This window comes from Miniopterus schreibersii, assembly GCF_964146895.1.
Source record: "Miniopterus schreibersii genome assembly, chromosome: X".
Classification (NCBI taxonomy): domain Eukaryota; kingdom Metazoa; phylum Chordata; class Mammalia; order Chiroptera; family Miniopteridae; genus Miniopterus; species Miniopterus schreibersii.
In genome coordinates this window covers 68,522,403-68,540,183 of record NC_138104.1, presented here as the reverse complement: position 1 = coordinate 68,540,183, position 17,781 = coordinate 68,522,403, and the positions used below count along the sequence as shown (strand labels likewise).

The 17,781-nt window shown below is 55.5% G+C and overlaps 1 protein-coding gene and 1 pseudogene across 3 annotated transcripts; one reads left to right on the top strand and one right to left on the bottom strand.

Moving 5' to 3' along the window:
* Positions 1 to 3,424: 3,424 nt before the first annotated feature.
* Positions 3,425 to 6,118, top strand: EMD (emerin). Of its 2 annotated transcripts, XM_081125935.1 has the most exons (6): positions 3,425 to 3,967; positions 4,129 to 4,236; positions 4,398 to 4,475; positions 4,698 to 4,831; positions 5,298 to 5,335; positions 5,418 to 6,118. In XM_081125935.1, exons 1-6 carry the CDS (start codon positions 3,886 to 3,888, stop codon positions 5,737 to 5,739), a joined length of 762 nt encoding a protein of 253 aa, XP_080982061.1. In that variant the 5' UTR covers positions 3,425 to 3,885; the 3' UTR covers positions 5,740 to 6,118. The 2 variants fall into 2 exon arrangements, with proteins under 2 accessions (XP_080982061.1, XP_080982062.1); XM_081125936.1 differs by lacking the exon at positions 5,298 to 5,335 and having other exon boundaries at positions 3,672 to 3,967; positions 5,418 to 5,804.
* A 506-nt stretch (positions 6,119 to 6,624) lies between these two features.
* On the bottom strand, positions 6,625 to 7,084 carry LOC308551427 (large ribosomal subunit protein eL32 pseudogene; annotated as a pseudogene). Its single transcript has one exon. The product of its transcript is annotated as a large ribosomal subunit protein eL32 pseudogene (transcript).
* Positions 7,085 to 17,781: the final 10,697 nt, after the last annotated feature.

The following is a 17,781-nucleotide window of genomic DNA, read 5'->3' as shown; positions in this document are numbered from 1 at the left end:
AAATAACTGAAATAAACATTTCATAAAACTACTCTCCCTTAGTACCTGCAAAGCACTTTGGTATTTTCTATTCTATTTTACTTCATTAAAAGAGAGGAAGGGCCCAGCTGGCATGGCTCAGTGGTCGAGCGTCAACCCATGAACCAAGAGGTCTCTGGTTCGATTCCTGGTCAGGGCACATGTCCAGGTTGCAGGCTCAATCCCCAGTAGGGGGTGTGCAGGAGGCGGCCTATCAATGACTCTCTCATCGATGTTTCTCTCTGTCCCTCTCTCTAAAATCGATAAAAACATACATTTTTAAAGAAAACCTATTTTTTTTAAAAAAGAGGAAGGGAGTAAGGGATAACAGAGGAAGAAGCTTGGTCACACCTGCTAAATGAATTGGTGATCTACAGTTTAACATGAATGGGAAGGCTCTGATTACCCTCCAAGCTTCCCTTGCATCCACTGCTGCCAATGACCTTTCTACCCAGGCCCATGGTGGGATCTCCTGGCAGTGCCAGGGTTTCCATCTCTCACTGCTTGCACTACCACTGGGGAGGGCAGTAGATTATCATCACTTGATAGATGAGTGGCTTGAGTTCAGGCCCATTAGCTGGAGCTCATGGCCACCGCTATCCTTCAAAGAGGGAAACTTATCTATCACAGGCATTGCCAGGGATACAATAGGTGAGGGGGCATGAAGGAGGCAGTGGCCATGTGGCTGGATCTTGAGATCCCCACCTCCATTTGAATCCTCTTTTTACACTTCTGCTTCCCTCCCCCTCCACATACACCCCCTCCACACATGCGGTTCTTGGTCTCTACTTTTCCAGGTCTGGGGGAAACGAAGGTTTGTACAGCACCAGCTGTTTCCTGGTTTTAAAAAATGTCATAAAAGACCTTTCCTCCTTGTGTTGAAGGTTTTGGAAAACCACTAGAATCAGTTCCATTCCTGCTGCCAAGGTAGGCTGACTCTCCAACTGGCCATTCCAATGGCTCCCAGATGAACCGATGGTTCTAGGGTTGGAACACAAGGCATTCTTTGAGAGGCTTTTGGTCAGCTAACCAGTCACTGTTTTATATTGCTTGTGACAATCTTCTACACATACATTTTCACAATAATCACCATCTTATGACTTTTGTTACTATCTGAGCTGTTTCAAAGCATTCAGATACTGGGTAAAACCCAAACGATCTCTAACATCCTTGAAAAGTTTAAGTTTTGTCCAGTACTAGAATATTAAGAAGATTCTGATCTTACAGAAAGCATTAATAGCTCAGGGAACAATCATGTCCTTGGACATGGATGCTGAGAAATTTGTGTTGATATTATTTTTCCTTACAACTTTCAATATGGCTGGGATTGCAAGTTATACAATATACTGCTTAGAAGCCATTCCCCATCCTTAAAGGAGAAACTATAGCCCTTTCACCCTGGTTATAGTTCCATAAAAAGTCCTCTTATTTAACTTTGCTCACTCTTCCCAGGAAGACTAACATGGAGGCCCCAGATTTCCTCCAACAGCCCCTCTGAGGACTCGGAACCCCTGCTGGGTCACACTGTCCAGGTCACTGCCACGAGGAATAGGTATTGGCTGGGAAAACAGTCCATTGAATGAATTGCTGCACATGAGGCCCTTGGGCAAGTCTCCTCCCTCTCTGGTCTCCTAATTTCTCCTCTATGTGATGGGGGTGATGCAGAGGGCCTCTGAGCTCTGATGGTAAAGAGCTCTCCCTGGTTTCTGGTGGTCTGGGATGGATCTGTACTGCAGTGGGGCTGTACTTGGACTCCAGGAGCCCACAAGATGGGCACAGGGGACCATCACAGATTAGCCTCCTGGTGGCACCTGTGGTGGGACCTCATGGTGAGAAAACAGAGGGGGACATAAAAGGCAGAGTGCCGAGGCAGGTGCCGGGGGAGGGGGTGTTCCTTGGGGAAAAAGCAGACCTAGAATTCCTTGACCTCATAAGGAAACAGCTTGGATACATACAGGGAGGGGTGGCATGGGGGAGGACTGAGCCTCTGGGACATGGGCCAAGATTGCAGAAGAAGGCTTGGAGAGAGGTGCTGGGGAATCTGATCTTGCCAAAACTCAAAATTCCAAGAGGCAGCCTTTGAGTGGCCCAGAGCCCAAACACCATATCTCTCCCTGCTCTGAAGCCATGCACGTGTCTGGGGACCCACACACCTCCTCCACATTTTTCAGGAGACAGAGCAGGCTCTTCCTTTACTCTAATACCAAGTCAACAGCAACTCTTCTGAGGGTCTTTGTGTGTGGTCAATCCATGGCCCCATCTCTTTACCACTCCCTGTATGGCCAACTCTTCTCCCATCCATTGAGAACTGATTGATCTGTGACCCTCACCAGCTGGGCCAGCCAGCCTGAGTCTGAACTAGAGTCCTCCTCTCTTCTGTTCCCCATCACCAGCTATCATCTATGAGACCAGGGACAGCACCTCATCTCCCCATGTTCTCAGTTCTAGGCCTGTCCAGGGAGAGGCACCTCAATTGGTCCCACACTTCACTGGCTGTCTTTGTTTAGAATCTCCATGGAACAGCTCTTTACTGACAAAGGCCCTTACCAACTCCTAGTGACATTCTAGGCTCCTCTAGGCCTTGGTGCTTTCTGTGGTTTGCCCCTCTCAGCCCTGGGCCCCCTGTCCTGGGCGGAGGGGGGGCGGGGCTGCACTGTCATGCCACTGAAGCCCACCCAGACCCAGGTGCTCAGAGCCTGCCAAGCCTATTGGAAGCCCTGAGCAGGCCACTCTGGGTCTGGAAGGGCCCCCTTGGCTCCTTATCTGGCCACCTCCTGGGTCACGCAGGGCTCAGGGGCCATTCAGGAGGGAAAACCCCTAGTGCCCCAGGTGGATGGCAACCCCAGGCAGACACTCGCTGTCTGTGCACACAGCACACGGTGCCCTCTGCCAGTGCCCATTGGTACGCCCGGCCCCTTCCAAGGCAGCTTGCTCCTGGAGTGCTGGCAGCCTCCTGGCCCAGTGCCCTATTTCCTCCCGGGTGGAGCAGGGAGGGAGGGAAGCGGTGGGGATCGCCGGGCGCAGGTGCACAGGCCAGAGCTGTGCAGCGAGGGAAGTCGGAGGGGAACAGGGGGTCTGGGGGCAGCCTAGGGCGCAGGCTCTGCCTGGGGCCGCTTCCTTGGTGTGGCGCACGCGCTCAAACGCTCATAGCAGCGCCTGGCCCGGGACCCGCGCTCTCCAAGGGCTCACTCTTAGGATCAGGCCCCTTCCTACTTCTGCCCGGGCGGCCTGCCGGGGTGCGGCCGGGGAACCCCAGACTCTGGAGCCTGCGGGTAGCGGGGGCTGGGGGGGGGGGGAATAGGGCGTGCCCACGTGACTCAGAGAGGGCAAGCCTAGACACGCGCGCTGGCCCCGCCCCGCTCCCAGGCCCTAGCCGGTTTCTGCCGGTTCCACTCGCAGGGACCCCACTCTTCCTCACTTCTCGTCCGCACACACCAGTGGGTGTCGCCTGGCTCGCCAACCCCGTCCCTTTCCCTGGGCGCTCAGCCAGGCCTACTCCCAGGGTCCAACAGGTCTGCGTTTCTTTGGCTCTCCGTCGCCCTCCGCCCCTCTTTCGCCTCTAGCCAATCCCACCCACTTCTGAGGTCTGGGCTCACCAGCCCCGCCCCGCCCCGCCCCGCCCCGCCCCGCCCCGCCCCGCCCCGCCCACTCCCGAGGCCGAACGGGTCGGCGCGAGCTGCTTCCCGGCGGACAGGCTTCGCCCTGCGTGGCGCGCGCAGCCCGCGACTGTGACGCGAGCGTGACGCAGGCGTGACGCGAGTGCTGCCCCTCCCGAGGCACTCGCGCTGCCGCCGCCGCGCTCCAAGGCAACCGTAGCTAGGCCTGTGTACCCAGGCCTGGGCTGCTAGTAGGCCTCTGCCGCCCGCCATGGACGACTACGCGGTCCTGTCGGACGCTGAGCTGGCTGCAGTGCTGCGCCAGTACAACATCCCGCATGGGCCTGTCGTGGGTACGCGGCGGCGGGAGGCGGGCGGCGGGCGGCGGGCTGGTCCCCCCGGGCGGGTCCCCCCCTTCCCGGGCCCCAGCCTGCTCTCCGAGCCCCCTCCTGGGACTTCCTCCCCAGGCTCCGGGCCCACGTCCCTGACCACCCCGCTCCCCGTGTCTGGCCAGGCTCCACTCGTAAGCTCTACGAAAAGAAAATCTTCGAGTACGAGACCCAGAGACGAAGGCTTTCACCCCCGAACTCATCTGCGTCCTCATTCTCCTATCGGCTCTCGGGTGAGGCACCCCTACCCCAGAGCCCCACCTGGCCACCTGTGGGGACCCGGTTTGGGCTAAAGGGAGGATTGCGTTGTGCGGGTGTGGCAGGGACGCTGGCCAGGAGGGGCATGGGGAAAGGAGCTTGGGGGCAAATGGTCGTGCTCCCCTCCCCCATTCAGACTCAGATTCAGCGTCTGTGGACTCGGATATGTATGATCTGCCCAAAAAAGAAGACGCCTTACTTTACCAGAGCAAGGGTAAGGCAGTGGTGGGGTGGGCCCTGACATATTTTCATTCCACTCCCTCAGGGAACCCAGTGTCAGGGAGAACCTGAGACCTCAATCCCCACTGTTCCTCACCAGTCCTGGGGGCAAGAAACTGTGTCACAGGCCCCAAATGGGATTCAAACTAGGGCCATCGCCTAAGCCGGGGATACCACTGCCCCCTTTACTACCGCTGTCTCCCACCCCCTTCCCAAGGCTATAATGATGACTACTATGAGGAGAGTTACTTGAGCACCAGGACTTATGGGGAGCCTGATTTTGTGGGCACATCCAAGGGCTTCCGCCAGCCCTCAGCTTCACTCTCAGATGCTGACACCTTTCACCACCAGGTGAGCTAGCTGTTGGGCACCCTGTACTTGGGTACAACCTCAGGGGGTCATAGCTGGGTTTGGATAAATCAAGGGGGCCCCTGGTTACAAATGGTAGCTTTCAAGCCTCCAGGGAGAAATGGGGTCAGCAGACACCTGCCTGGTCAGGGCTTTCCTTTGGGGGGCTGTCAGAACTGTTTGACTAGAGCACATGGGACATGCTCTGCACCCTGGTCTGGGTTCTAGGTTTGAGCTCTTTCTAGAATCCTGGGGCATAAAGTAGGGTGCAGGCAGCCAGGAGTTACTGAGCAAGTGGCAAAGCCCCACAGACGTAAGGCCAGGAATTCAGGAGGGTTCTGGAGGGGGGGCAGGGCCCTGGTCTTTAAGCAAAGGTCAGAATAGGCCAGCCAGGGAAGTTTGGACTGAGATATGACAGGACCACGCTCACCCTGAATGTCAGTCTCTTCACCCTGATTCTCTTCTTTAGGTGCGTGATGACAATTTTTTCTCTTCAGAAGAGGATAGGTGAGTAGTGGGGAGGGCCAGGGACCAGGACTGATTCTGGGCCCAGGCCCTCCTGGCCCATCTGCTCCCCTCTTTACCTCAGGGAACGCCCCATGTATGGCCGGGACAGTGCCTACCAGAGCATCGCACACTACCGCCCTGTTTCCAACATCACCAGAAGCTCCCTGGGCCTGTCCTATTATCCCACATCCTCCTCCACCTCTTCCATGTCCTCATCTTCCTCTTCCCCCCCCTCGTGGCTCACCCGCCGAGCCATCAGGCCAGAAAAGCAGGCCCCTGGGGCGGGCCTGGGCCAGGACCGCCAGGTCCCACTCTGGGGCCAGCTGATTCTTTTCCTGGTCTTTGCTGCCTTCCTGCTCTTGGTTTACTACTCCATGCAGGCTGAGGATGGCAACCCCTTCTAAGGAAACACCTGAGGGCCTGGCTGGCTTTGTGGTCAGCTGCTCTTGGAAGTGCTGGCCAACTGCCTTAGCAGTGTTTGTTGGGGGAGGGGGGTGGGGGCTTTTTTGTGTGTTCTAGCTTGGGGGTGCCTTGTCCTGCCTTGTCCTGCCATGGAGGCAGCAGACCCAGGCCCTCTGCAGCATGGTGGGCCTGGGTGGGCCTTCCTCCTGACCCTCTTTGCCTCTGACCCTTAGGGCCCAGGAGGGTAAGACCCTTCTGAAGAGGAGAACATAGTTGTCATTGCATGCCTCCTGTTCTTGTCACCTTGTTGGGGGGATTAACCAAAGGCCACCTTGACTTTTGTTTTCGTGGACACACAATAAAAAGACAGTTTATTTTTAATCGTGTGGGCTCTTCTTACTAGGGGAGGGGTTGGGCTCCTTTGCCTGGGGCCTCCACCCTGGGTCTCCAAGATCACCACCTTGCTTTGTTGGTTCTCCCTTTTTGCTTTGGGATCAGGGTAGGGATCACATTCTACCCATAGACACATTTGTGCTTTGCTTTTGGGGTCTATACCCAGACCTCTTGTAACTACTTAAGAAAATAACCCTGGCACCATAGGGTGTGGAAATCCTGGTTGGAAATGCAGCTGAGGCTGCACACACAATGCTGGTTGTAGATCTTTTAACCAGGAAGAGCTGACACCAACCTCAGTGTCTAAAGGCAGCATGTGCTTGGTGGGCCTTCTGGAAAGCTGCATGTTTAATCACATGGGGAAGGCTCCCAGTACTCTGAAATGCCCCATCATCTCTGGGTAATCTGATTCTTCAATTGACTATATTGTTTTGTTTTGGGGTTTATTTTTGGCAGAATTTTATAGTTTTATTAACACAAATACAACGTGTACACAATCTGTCTATTCATTTTCTTCGCTGCACAGCCTGGCATTGGGATTGGTGACTCTGATGGCCGGCTGGGCTACTCTTTGCACAGTGGCTTTGCAGTTCTTTGAGGAGACGTTGTGAGCAATCTCAGCACAATAAGATTTGTTGCACATCGGCAGCACTTCAAGCTCGACGTTGTGGACCAGAAACTTCCGAAAGCCACTGGGCAGCATGTGCTTTGTTTTCTTGTTGCTCCCATAACCAATGTTGGGCATCAAGATCTGGCCCTTGAATCTTCTGCACACCCTATTGTCAGTGCCTCTGGGTTTCCACCAGTTCCACTTAATTTTGACATATCAGTCTGACTGGTGCCGGATGAACTTCTTGGTCCTCTTTTTGACAAGCTTGGGTTTCACGAGGGGCCTGAGGGCAGCCATGGTGCCAAATGGAAGATGGCTGCCACTTCCATAGGCAGCGCTGAGGAAGAGAGCCTGACTATATTGTTTACCTCCATGTTTTCTGTTGTGGGTATTTCATAATCTCCAAATTTTACACATTTTTAAAAGTAGCTGCTAAGGAAACCCAGGGTAGAATGCCATGTGAGGCTGTGTACCCTGTTGGTATGCCAGCAAAGGTTGGGAAAGCACGTAGGGGCTGGCATGTGCTCCATGCCTGCAGGTGGGAACCAGAAGTGAGGCTAGGGCTTCCAGGAGAGGTGGGGCCCTGACATCACTCTGTCTCACCTCTGGCCCACTCCTTGCTACAGGTGGTAGAACTCAGCAGGCCCCAGCCTCTCACCTGGCACAGTGCCCATGCAGCACCAGCAGGAGCACCCATGGGCTCCTTACCCTTTGGGGTTCTCAGCTGTCTATGGCCACACAGCAAGCTCAGGGCTGGGACTGGGACCCACCTACCCCCAGCTCCTGGCCATTTCTTTTTGCTGTATCCTAGTCTCTTCCCACATTGTTTTTTTGTGTTTTCCTAAAAGTAACACATGGTTTTTGTGCATTTAAAATATACAAAAGGATGAAAGAAACGAATTGCTTCTGTTTTCCTCACCACTCCAATAGCTGCAGCCTCCCTTAGTTTGCTGCAAGCCACCTGGCTCATCCCCAAGTGCACGGACACCTGTGGCATGGACCCCCCAGACATCCAGACTCTGCCCCTCACCATCCCAGTACAAGGGCTGAGACCTGGATGCTCCATGGGGGACTGTAGGCAGGGGCAGGAAATGCTGCCTCATCACTGACAATAAGGCCTGATGTCAGATCAATGAGCCTGTATGAGAGGGAGGGGCAGAACAAGTAGTCAGGTCACTAGTATACCAGCACACCAGAGGGGCAGTGATATAGCTTGTTTCAGCAACCGATCCCAAATCAAGGATGTTAGGAGGCCCCCCACCCCAAGCACTACATAGGACTGTTGCACTGGAGAGGTAGGTGGAGCCTGGCAAACCCCATATGAGGCCTGGGGACGTGGCAAGGTTAACATGCCAAAGCTCTGGAGTAGATGGGTGGAGAAAACGGACAGCATGAAAGGAAAAGGGAGCTGAGCTTGAGGCACCCAAGTGAAGGGAAGAGAGATGGCATGGCTTCTGGGTAGAATGGCTCTCTCTAGGTTTCTGTTCTTCCATCTGTTTCAGGAGAGAGGGGGAGGCTAGGTAGGTGTGCTTGGCAACCACTGTGGTGTCTGGCATGAGAAAAGAGGCAATACCCTCGTGACATAGTCTCTCCCTTTTCATTCATTTATTTCCCAAGGGCAACCATATCCATTCATCACCAGATGGAGGAGGATTGCTGAGGGCTCCCAGACAAGGGGCTTCTAGCCTCCTGCCCCAGGACTCTGAGAATACCCCATCCCAAGGAGTCCTGATAGCTCCTGAGGAGTCTGGATCCCCATTCTAGGATTCCCTCTCAGGCTTGGTCTCACTCCCCAGGGCTTCATGGGACCCTGACTGCTCTTCCACCCCTCCCGTGGTCCGAAGGGCTCTACACAACCAACCCCCAGAGCTCTGGAGCCCCATAAGGGTACCTGAGTGCTCCCTAGTGCTCTGGGCACCCCAACCCAAAGGCTTGTGAGGGCTCCCTGGGCCCCCAAGAGAATCCTAGCCTTAAAGGATTTCACCTAGTGTTTTCCAGGGCTCTCTGCAGGACTCAGGTGCCTTGCCCACTCCTGTCTTCCCTCACAAGTGCTGAGGACACAGCAGAGGGCCGAAGTTGTCTGTGGCTTAGCACACCATGTCTCCACTTCCACTGGGGGTACCACCTGAGCTAGGCCCTGCTGGGGCCTTAAAAAGAACAGTGTGGGCAGTGTAGGTGGCTGTGGGAGGAGCTGAGCTGAACCCTGGGGGTAGGAGGAACAGAGAAGAGTACCCTGTTGGTGAGGCAAAGGGTAGATCCCAGAAGAACCACTCCAGACCTCCCCCATGAACTTGGCCCCACTGACAGGTCCAGTGGAGGTGGCAGACAGCACTGGGCAGGCCCAGAAGTGTCTTTGCATTGACTCCCTTGTTGCACAACAGCCAGCTGTTGAGCTGGAGAAAGTATCTACTGAGCCAGTTGGGTGCCAGCACCAAGCAGGCAGCCTCTAAGAGGACAGCCCAAGGGATGGACATCCTGTGGTTCCCTGAGGATGGACCACCGAGGACTCTGAAAGCCTTAAAGGACTGGAAAGTGACAATGGATTTTCCCTATTACTGCAACAGGGACTAGACTGCTACCCTAGGATCTGGGTGGCCAATTTCAGGAGTAACCTCTGTCCCAGGGGACACTGGACAGGACAGAAAAAAGTCAGGCCCTACCCCCTGGCCCCAAACTTCTCTCTCCCACTGTCATTGAAGGCTGGGAGTAGAGGGAGGCAAGTGTATTCTGGAGGCTTCTAGAAGCTACCCAACTAGAGAGGGAACAGGAGGCAGAGCCAGCCCCAGAGAGGTCCAGCACCAGTAAGGGAATAAAAATCCCCCCGAGGCACCCCTTCTCCCCTAGGCCCTCTGCACACACAGGACACACCTCCCTTCCCTGAGACACCCAGAGCCTCCTGCCTCCTTCCTAGGCTGGCCTCTCCAAGAGGAGACAGTCCTGCCTCCCATACTCTCCCAAATGCCTGCCTGGCGGGACCCCCATGGAGAGGGCTCCAGAGCTGAGCCAAGCTAACCAGGAGTCCCATCCCCTGCCCAGAGGCCATGTCATGCCCAGACAGCTGGGACACGTGGGGTGTGGGGCAGCAACGATGGAAAATGCCAACCTGGGGGAACAGGCCCCTGGGGACCATCCTGGACAGAGTCTACAGATCAGACCAGGCCTGAGCCTGTCACGGGGCAGGAGGGAGTGAGACTGGGGCACGGTACCGTGAGGAGGACCAGCAGCTGGCACCAGGAAAAAGAGCACCCACAAGGACCCCATGCTGCTGGGGCAAATGGCATGGGACCCAGCTGATCGACTGAGCAAATCCCAGAGGACACCCTGGCTGCTAGGAGGACACACGGAGGTGCAAGGCCCAGGCCTTCAGCCAGGGTCACACACTGGGTGTTGAGGCCTGGCCACCTGCCCAGAGCCAGCAGAGTGGTCACCTCAGCCCACCAGGCCCCACGCCCAAGCCCTGCTCACCAACAGGTGCCAGGAGCAGAAGAGAGATCCTGGCCACATGCCTTCCCCAGGCTCACCCATCTCACCTACTAAGTCGGGGAAGGAGATGGTTGGTCACCCTATTGGGAGCACCTGACCCGTGCCCCCGCAGGTCCTGTCTTCCCTGAGTCCAGGCAGGGCAGGGAAGGGGGAGGCCAAGCTGACCCCCACCCCACAGTCAGCCTCCACCCCTGCCCCAGCCACACTTCTGTACTTGACCCTCCCTGCTGCCAAGCCCCGAAGGAGGCTGGGAGGGACCCAGGTGGAGAAAGAGGAGCACCGGACCCTCAGGGTAGAGCTGCCACCACTGCTTCCTTAGACAGTGAGGGAGTCCCAGCATGTCAACAAGGGAAAAATTGGTCTGGGGACCCTTGGGGTTCCCGCAGGGCCCACCAGCATGGGCGGCGTCACCCCACTGCAGGGTATGGGGCCACGGTGCTCCAGGGCAGCGCCCTGGGAACCCAGATGGACCCAGTGGGCCGAGGAGGGACAGCCACCAAGTCAGGGTCAGCGAGCATGCGGGGTACTGGGTGCCGGCCTTGGGACGCTCGTGTGCACTCGGTGATCTACGGCTCAGGACGGTCTCATCCTACTCCAGGACCCTGGGCCCATCCCAGCTGCAGACAGGTCGCCAAGAGGGCAGGGACAGTCATGTACACCACACTCCTCCTCAGGCCCAAGGTCTCTCCAGGGAGGGCGTTCTCTGGCAGGAGGACACTGTGCTGCCTGGAGGTCAGGCTGGTTTCGGCCACCTCCGTGACCCACCACGGGTGTCAGGGCAGGTCCCCATGAGCCCAGCGAGGCCACAGCCAGGGGAGCAGGGCTGAGGAAATCACTGAGCAGCAGGCGGGGTAGAGGCTGCCCTTGGGTCCGCACAACTGCTGAAGACAGGCTGGGCACAGACATCCCATGTTCATTGGGAAAGGACCCAGGTCCTCAGGCAGAGAGGGTGGTGGCCACAGATGGTCACTGAAGGTAGATGGGGACAGGGTCTGGCTGATGCTCTGACTGTGCCCATCCTCAGAGCAGGCCACTAGGAGGAGCTCCCCAGGAAAGGGTGCCGTGCAGCTGGGTGAGGGAGGACCCAGTGCCTGTCCAGCCCTCCACAGCCTTCGTGGACAGGCAGCCCCTGAGGGAAGGCTGTAGGGCAAGCGGGCCCTCCTCACTGTTCCTCCTGCCCAGGGCGGAGGGATGGGAAGGTGGCTCAGCTCGGGCACAGGCCGGGGAACAGTGAGCTCAGCAGTCAGATGGCCCAAGAGCGAGGGGCTGCACCAGGCCTGAGCATCTCCGGGGGAGCCCTGGGACCCTGGGTTGCTGCTACACCCTGGCTGATTGTCCCCAGGAGTCATGACCAGGACCCCCAAGGCAAGGCCAGCAAGTGTCACCTTGGTCACTGCTTCCGCTCTGGGGAAACAGAGAGCGCGGCTCCCCTGAAACTCGCTGTCCTTGGGTTCAAGAATCACACAGCAGGCTTGGGTGGTGCCAGGAGCTGTCTCCAAAGGCTTCAGTGTTGCCTAGCAGCGAGAGCGAACAACAAAAGCACTCACCGCCCACAGAACCTGTGTGACAAATTCAGAGCCACCAAGCGCATCATGGGGAAGTCACCTCTGAGCCCCAGCCAGGAATGATGGGGCGGGCATGTCTCTCGGGAAACTAGATGCAAAGGGCCTCCTTCAGCCACAGTGGGAGCTTATTCCTGAACAACTGGACACTCGGCTGCCCCCCCTCCAGAATGGCACCTGCCACCACCACACCCAGCCACCAGAACCCAGCCCAGGGCTACCCGATACCTTCATTGAAGAAAAGGGGCTTGTCGGCCTGCACCTCCACAATGTGGTCTGTGCCTCTCCACTCCCTGCCCCCACCCACTTCAAGGCTACATGGTGGAAGGCTGGAGGAGAAGGCAGAGGGGAGAGGAAGGACCTTGCCTGTGTGCAGAGAGGTCACCCCGGCCTTAAGCAGGGGAGCTGCCACTGCCTCTGCCCCTATCCCTGCCCCTGCCCCTGCCCCTGCCCCTGCCCCTGCCCCTGGGGATGGAGAAGGAGTGGAGGCAAGACTGAGCCCCTGGGTGGGGACATTGGAGGTCAGGGACATCCTGCAGCCCAGCCTGGGTGGGAATGGACAGGGTGCTGGCAAGGGCTGCTGTGATGAGACAGAGCTTCCTGCACTGTGCCCGGAGCTGCTCAACTGGCTGGGACTGCCACCAGGGCTGCAAACTCCCCTGCAAAGGGCAGGGAGCACACACAGTGGGCACACCGGGGCTCTGAGGCACATTCTCCTCTCTTTCTCTGGCTTTTTGTGTGTTTTGTTTACAATCCTTCAAAGACATAGAGCCACTCTGCCCTGACAAACACACAGGCCTTGTCTGTCTTGGTCCTGGGGCTAGAACTCGGCAACCCCCTTAGACAAAGGACACGTGTGTTCTTGAAGGGCCTGTTCTGTGCGGGACCAGGAATCCTTGCTACTGGACACCCAGGTTCAGGAGCAAGAACTTTCCCCGGAGCCTTCTCCTTTGCTGTGAAAGGAACACCCTTCAGCCTAGTGGGCGCCGTTGTCCCCTCCAGCACTGTTCCAGGGTTGGCCTGTGTGACCCATAAAAATACGGCAGAGGAGAGGGAATGTCACTGAGAGATAAAGTGATAAAAGACTATTTTCCAGCTCGGGGCTGCTCACCCCTCTCCCTTGGCTCTGGGGAAGCCCTGCCCTGAGCAGCCCTATGGACAGGCCCTGTGGGCAGGCACAGACCCTCGCCACAGTCACCATGTGAGTAATCTTGGAGGCAGAGCCCCACCCCCACCAGGTAGACCAGCTGATGCCTTGACTACAGCCTGTGACAGACCCTCAACCCCAACTCCCCAGCCAATCCCTTTAGCGTCCTGTCCCTCAGACACTTGGGAGATCACAAGTAAGCGTTAGTCACATCAGGGCACCACACTATGTTTGGGGCAATTTGTTATGCAGCAGCAGGGAACTAATACACAATTTTAAATAGAGAAGGGGGCTCAAAGTAAGTCTGAAGCAAACAAACTGACAAGAGACCCCAGGAGCCATTATGAAAAGCCTGGAAAGTCTGATGACATGGAAACTAAAGTCGTCTGCCTGACCAAACACAAACCCCAAACCACAAAGTCAAGAGACAAGTGACAAAGTGGGGGGAAAATAGTGACAAGATGTGACTCAGGGCTCCTATCATTAACGTCTAGAGAGCTTGAACCAGTGCATGGAGCACAGCCGACAGCCCAAAAAGAAAAGGGGGCCAAGGAGGGGAAACGTGGAAAACAAAAGGCAAAGGTCACTCCACCGTCAGTTCCCGCAGCCAGAGTATGCTTGGGTGCTGGGCCCCCAGGAATGAAGAGGGGCGGTGACTGGCAATGCACTTCATCTGCCACTCCAACTGGGAGACCCTCTTGGTGAGGAATATCGGGCAGGAAAGGTGCAGGCTTCCCACCAACTAGAGGGCTGGCCACACACACAGACCTGAGAACTGTCAAGGTAGTTCCCAGGCAGAAAACCACTTTCTGGTCTGTATGTGCCCCCAAATCCATGTTCTTGCTGTCGGGGCCCAGGTTCCTTTCCCATCCCCGAGCTTGGGGTTTGGGTCTTTCCTCTGCCTCATCAGAGTTCTTTCCATCCCAACTCCCAGGCGCAAATCTGATCTCTGTCTCTTTCTCCTACACGTCCAGACGTTATCAGATACAATCTGGGAATTGTTGAGCACCTGCACAAGCCCGACACCTTTCCCAGCCTGGGCTGTGGACGGCGCCATCCAGTGCACCCGAGTAGTGCACCCCTGATCTCTTGAGGGCTAGCACCCTCCTAGCATTTCCAGACTTGCCGGCACCCTGCAAAGGAGCCAGCCCCAAGTAGGGCAGGGGGCACACACCTAGGAGCTTCAGGCCCTCAAAGAAGTGCTTCTCACAGTGGGGTCCCTGCACCAGCAGCATCAGCATCACGGGGAGATTGGTGAGAGTCACCAATTCTTAGGCCCCACCTCAGATATGCAAGATCAGAGACTCTGGGGCGGTCCCAGTGACCTGGGTTTGAACAAGCCCTCCAGCGTGAGAACTACGAGGATGGGTGTTTCCTGATCACACCTCCTTCTAGAGAAGCCACCAGCTCGGGGCTGCTCGGGGTGAGTCTCTGCAGGGCTCACCTTGACCTTTCCAGGTGAGAGGCAGGCAGGCACAGCTGATGGTCACAACCGCAGGTTGTCCTGGGGAACATGCACGCTTGAGCAGGATTCTCTCCCTGGAGAACCACCCCTGCCAAGTGCCACGGGCAAGACTGTTACTTCCTATCGTCCTCACCTCCCGAACCCTGGACAGTCAGTCCCCTCTGGCGGACAGCACATTCCCGGGTGACTGGCCTCAATTCTGTCCACCTCTCCCTGGACACTAGGCTCCTGGTGCGTATGTTTTTGTTTGTAGTCCATGCTTTACAGAAAACTGTCCAGGTACACTCAGGAGGCCCCGGAACACAGTGGGACCGGAAAGGAGTGTGTGTGATTGCATGTGGGGGGCTACGTTCGGGGCCCTGGGAAGATGGCAGCTCCCACGGGCTCGAAGCAAGGCCACTCTCACAGGCCAGGCTGGGTGTCGCCGGAACCGGAATGACCCTGCCTTTTGCCGTCTCACTGGGGTCGCCGCCCTCCTTTCCCCTCACCAGGCCCCTGGGGACCCCAACACACTGTCCCTGGCCATCTGGAGGGTCAGGTACCGTCAGGACAGTGGGGGAAGTCCTGCCGGGAGCCGGGGTAGGGCCGCACGATGGAGACCCCAGAATCTCCCGGGCACCAGTCTCGGTGGTGGCTTCTCCCTGGGGGGAGGTCGTAGGTCCCGAGTCTAGGGAACGGGAACTATGGCCGGGTGAGGGACCGCGCAGGGGGCGGATGGCCGAGACCCAGCGGCAGGGCATTGTCACAAAGCGTCCGCCCCCGCACTGAACGCCCCCCCCCGCCCCCACGACGCGGACCTCCTCCCGCCAACCGGAAGCACCGCCTTTCTTCCCACAGGTTCAGGCGAACCCCACCAATAAGTCAGCTTGGCTAGTGACGAGACCCGCCCACAGACCGCCAGAGGAAGCGCAGCGCCTGGGTCCTGATGGACAGTTCTTCTGCCCAATCAGAGCTAGCCGGCCGCCTTCCCGCCTCTCTTGGCTTAGGGTTTGAGAGCTCCTTTCTCGGTGGTGGGTGGGGCTGAGCTGTCTGTGGGTTGGGGGCCAAGTAGGTGTCAACGTGGGGAAAGCAGGGACTTCCCAAGCGGAGCCGCGAGAATCGTCTTGTTTGTACACTGTACAAAAGCCCTGCTTGCGTGCTTTTGGTGCGAGCTTGTATTCTGAGGTAATTAACTTTACAGGAAGTTCCATAGAAACGTCCAAGACGCCTGTGCCCCTCCCGCAGTTGCCCAGGGTCAGCATCTTGCACACTTAGTACGATCGCACACCAGGAAACCACACTGATGCCAACCGAGAGCTGCTCCGAGTTCCATCCGTGTGTGTGTACGCACGTGCTCACACGCATAGCTCTGTGCACTTTCACCGCGCGTGTAGATTCAAGTGACCGCCACTGCCGTCAACTTCCAGCCTGTTCCCTCACAAGCATCCCTCCGGTTGACCATTCATAGCCACAGCCTCTGCCCGCCTCCTGCCAACCCATGGCAACCAGTATTCTTTTCTTATCCCTACAATTTTGTCATTTGAAAACTGTAACATAAATGGAAATATGCAGTATTTATCCAGGGGTGAGCTTTTTTCCACTCACTAATGCCCTTGAGTTCCATCCAAGCTGTTGCATGTATTGATAGTTTTTCCTTTGTATTGCTGGCTATAGTCCTTGGTGTGGATCAACCAGTGTTCGTTCAAGCGTTTACTCACTGAGGAACGCGCTGCTTGTTCCCAGTCTCAGGCTTCTTCAAATAACCTGCTATGAACATTGGAGCACAGGTTTTGCTGTGATTACAAGTTTCCATTTCTTGGGGATAAGTGCCCAAGGATGCAATGGCTGGGTCCTTTGGAGATGAATGTTTAACTTTAAAAGAAACAGATGAGCCAGACCGGGTGTGGCTCAGCTGTTGAGGGTCGACCCAGGATCCAGGCGATCGGGGTTCCATTCCCCGTCAGGGCACATGCCCGGGTGGCAGGCTGGATCCCTAGTCGGGGGCGTGCAGGAGGCAGCCGATCAATGACCCTCTCATCACTGATGTTTCTATCTCCCTACCCTCTCCTTTCCTCTCTATGAAATCAATAAAGATATATTTTTAAAAAATAATAGAGAAAAGAAACAGCTGAGTTGCAATCCACAGCGCTTGTACCATTTACATCACCACCCTGCATACTTTTAAAGCACATAATTATAAAAGGTGTTACAAAACATTATTTTCAGTAAGACTGTTAACAATTTTGTTTCTCATCTAACTACATTTTTCTGTGCAATCACCAACAGTTGCTCAGTTTTAAAAAACATACACCTTATACGTTTTAATTGTGATTTTCTTTTAGTTAGTAATATATCTTTGAGATCCTTCCATGTCAGTACACAAATGTCTAGCTCACTTATTTTCTGGCAGCTTGGTATTTGATAAAATACATGTATTTTAATTTACATAATGAATCCCCAATTGATGTCCTGAAGCATTTTCTCTCTCCTCCCTTCCTTCCTTCCTTCCTTCCTTCCTTCCTTCCTTCCTTCCTTCCTTCCTTCCTTCCTTCCTTCCTTCCTTCCCTCCCTCCCTCCCTCCCTCCCTCCCTCCCTCCCTCCCTCCCTCCCCCCTCTCTCTTTCTCAATGGCTTTTGGGAGGAACTCTATTTTTTTAAACCTCACCCGAGGATATTTTTTCCATTGCTTTTCAGAGAGTGGGGGGTGGGGGAGAAACATTGATGTGAAAGAGACACATTGATGGGTTGCCTCCCAGAGGTGCCCTGACGCGGGCAGGGGATGGAGCCTGCAACGGAGGCACGTGCCCTTGGCCAGAATCCAACCCGTGACCCTCTAGTCTGAGGGCCTATGCTCTGAGGGCCACTGAGCCAAACCAGCTAGGTCTAAGTCGAGTCTTTTAAGGCAAAATGCAACATTAATAGAGAAAGACAAAGTTAGAACTATAAGGCAGCTTGTCCACCGGCAAATATATCCTGTTTTTTGTCCCCATGCAACCAGCAAAATATCTGAAGAGCTGCTTGTTAGGTAAATACCTCAAACTGTTGATCAAACTGATAACATCATGAATTGAAGAAATTCTATAAGAACATACTAAAACATAATTTATATGATAAACAGTGAAATGTAAGGAAGAAATAGGTGGTCACTCCATAATTAGAAGATGGTTTGGAACCTCTTTTGTTAACAGTGTAAAATTTGAAGAAATGTCGCTCCATGAAAAATAGAGAATATCGACTGTAGACTGGAAAGCATTGAGTTTGCACAGCCTGGTGAGTAAAGGGTGTTTGACACAGGGGCAGAACAGTGAATCGCAATCCACTGAAACCACAGCCAGCCTAATTCACACAGCTCTCTGCATGGATACTTTACCACTGCTTTGCTTTCTTTGTTTTGTTTTGTGTCATT

Bases quoted from the DNA above. Each gene is read 5' to 3' on its own strand.
- EMD (XM_081125935.1), top strand. From the start codon at position 3,886: ATGGACGACTACGCGGTCCTGTCGGACGCTGAGCTGGCTGCAGTGCTG. The intron at 4,237-4,397 runs GTGAGGCACCCC...TCCCCCATTCAG, and splicing joins ATTCTCCTATCGGCTCTCGG to ACTCAGATTCAGCGTCTGTG. The intron at 4,832-5,297 runs GTGAGCTAGCTG...TCTCTTCTTTAG, and splicing joins CTGACACCTTTCACCACCAG to GTGCGTGATGACAATTTTTT.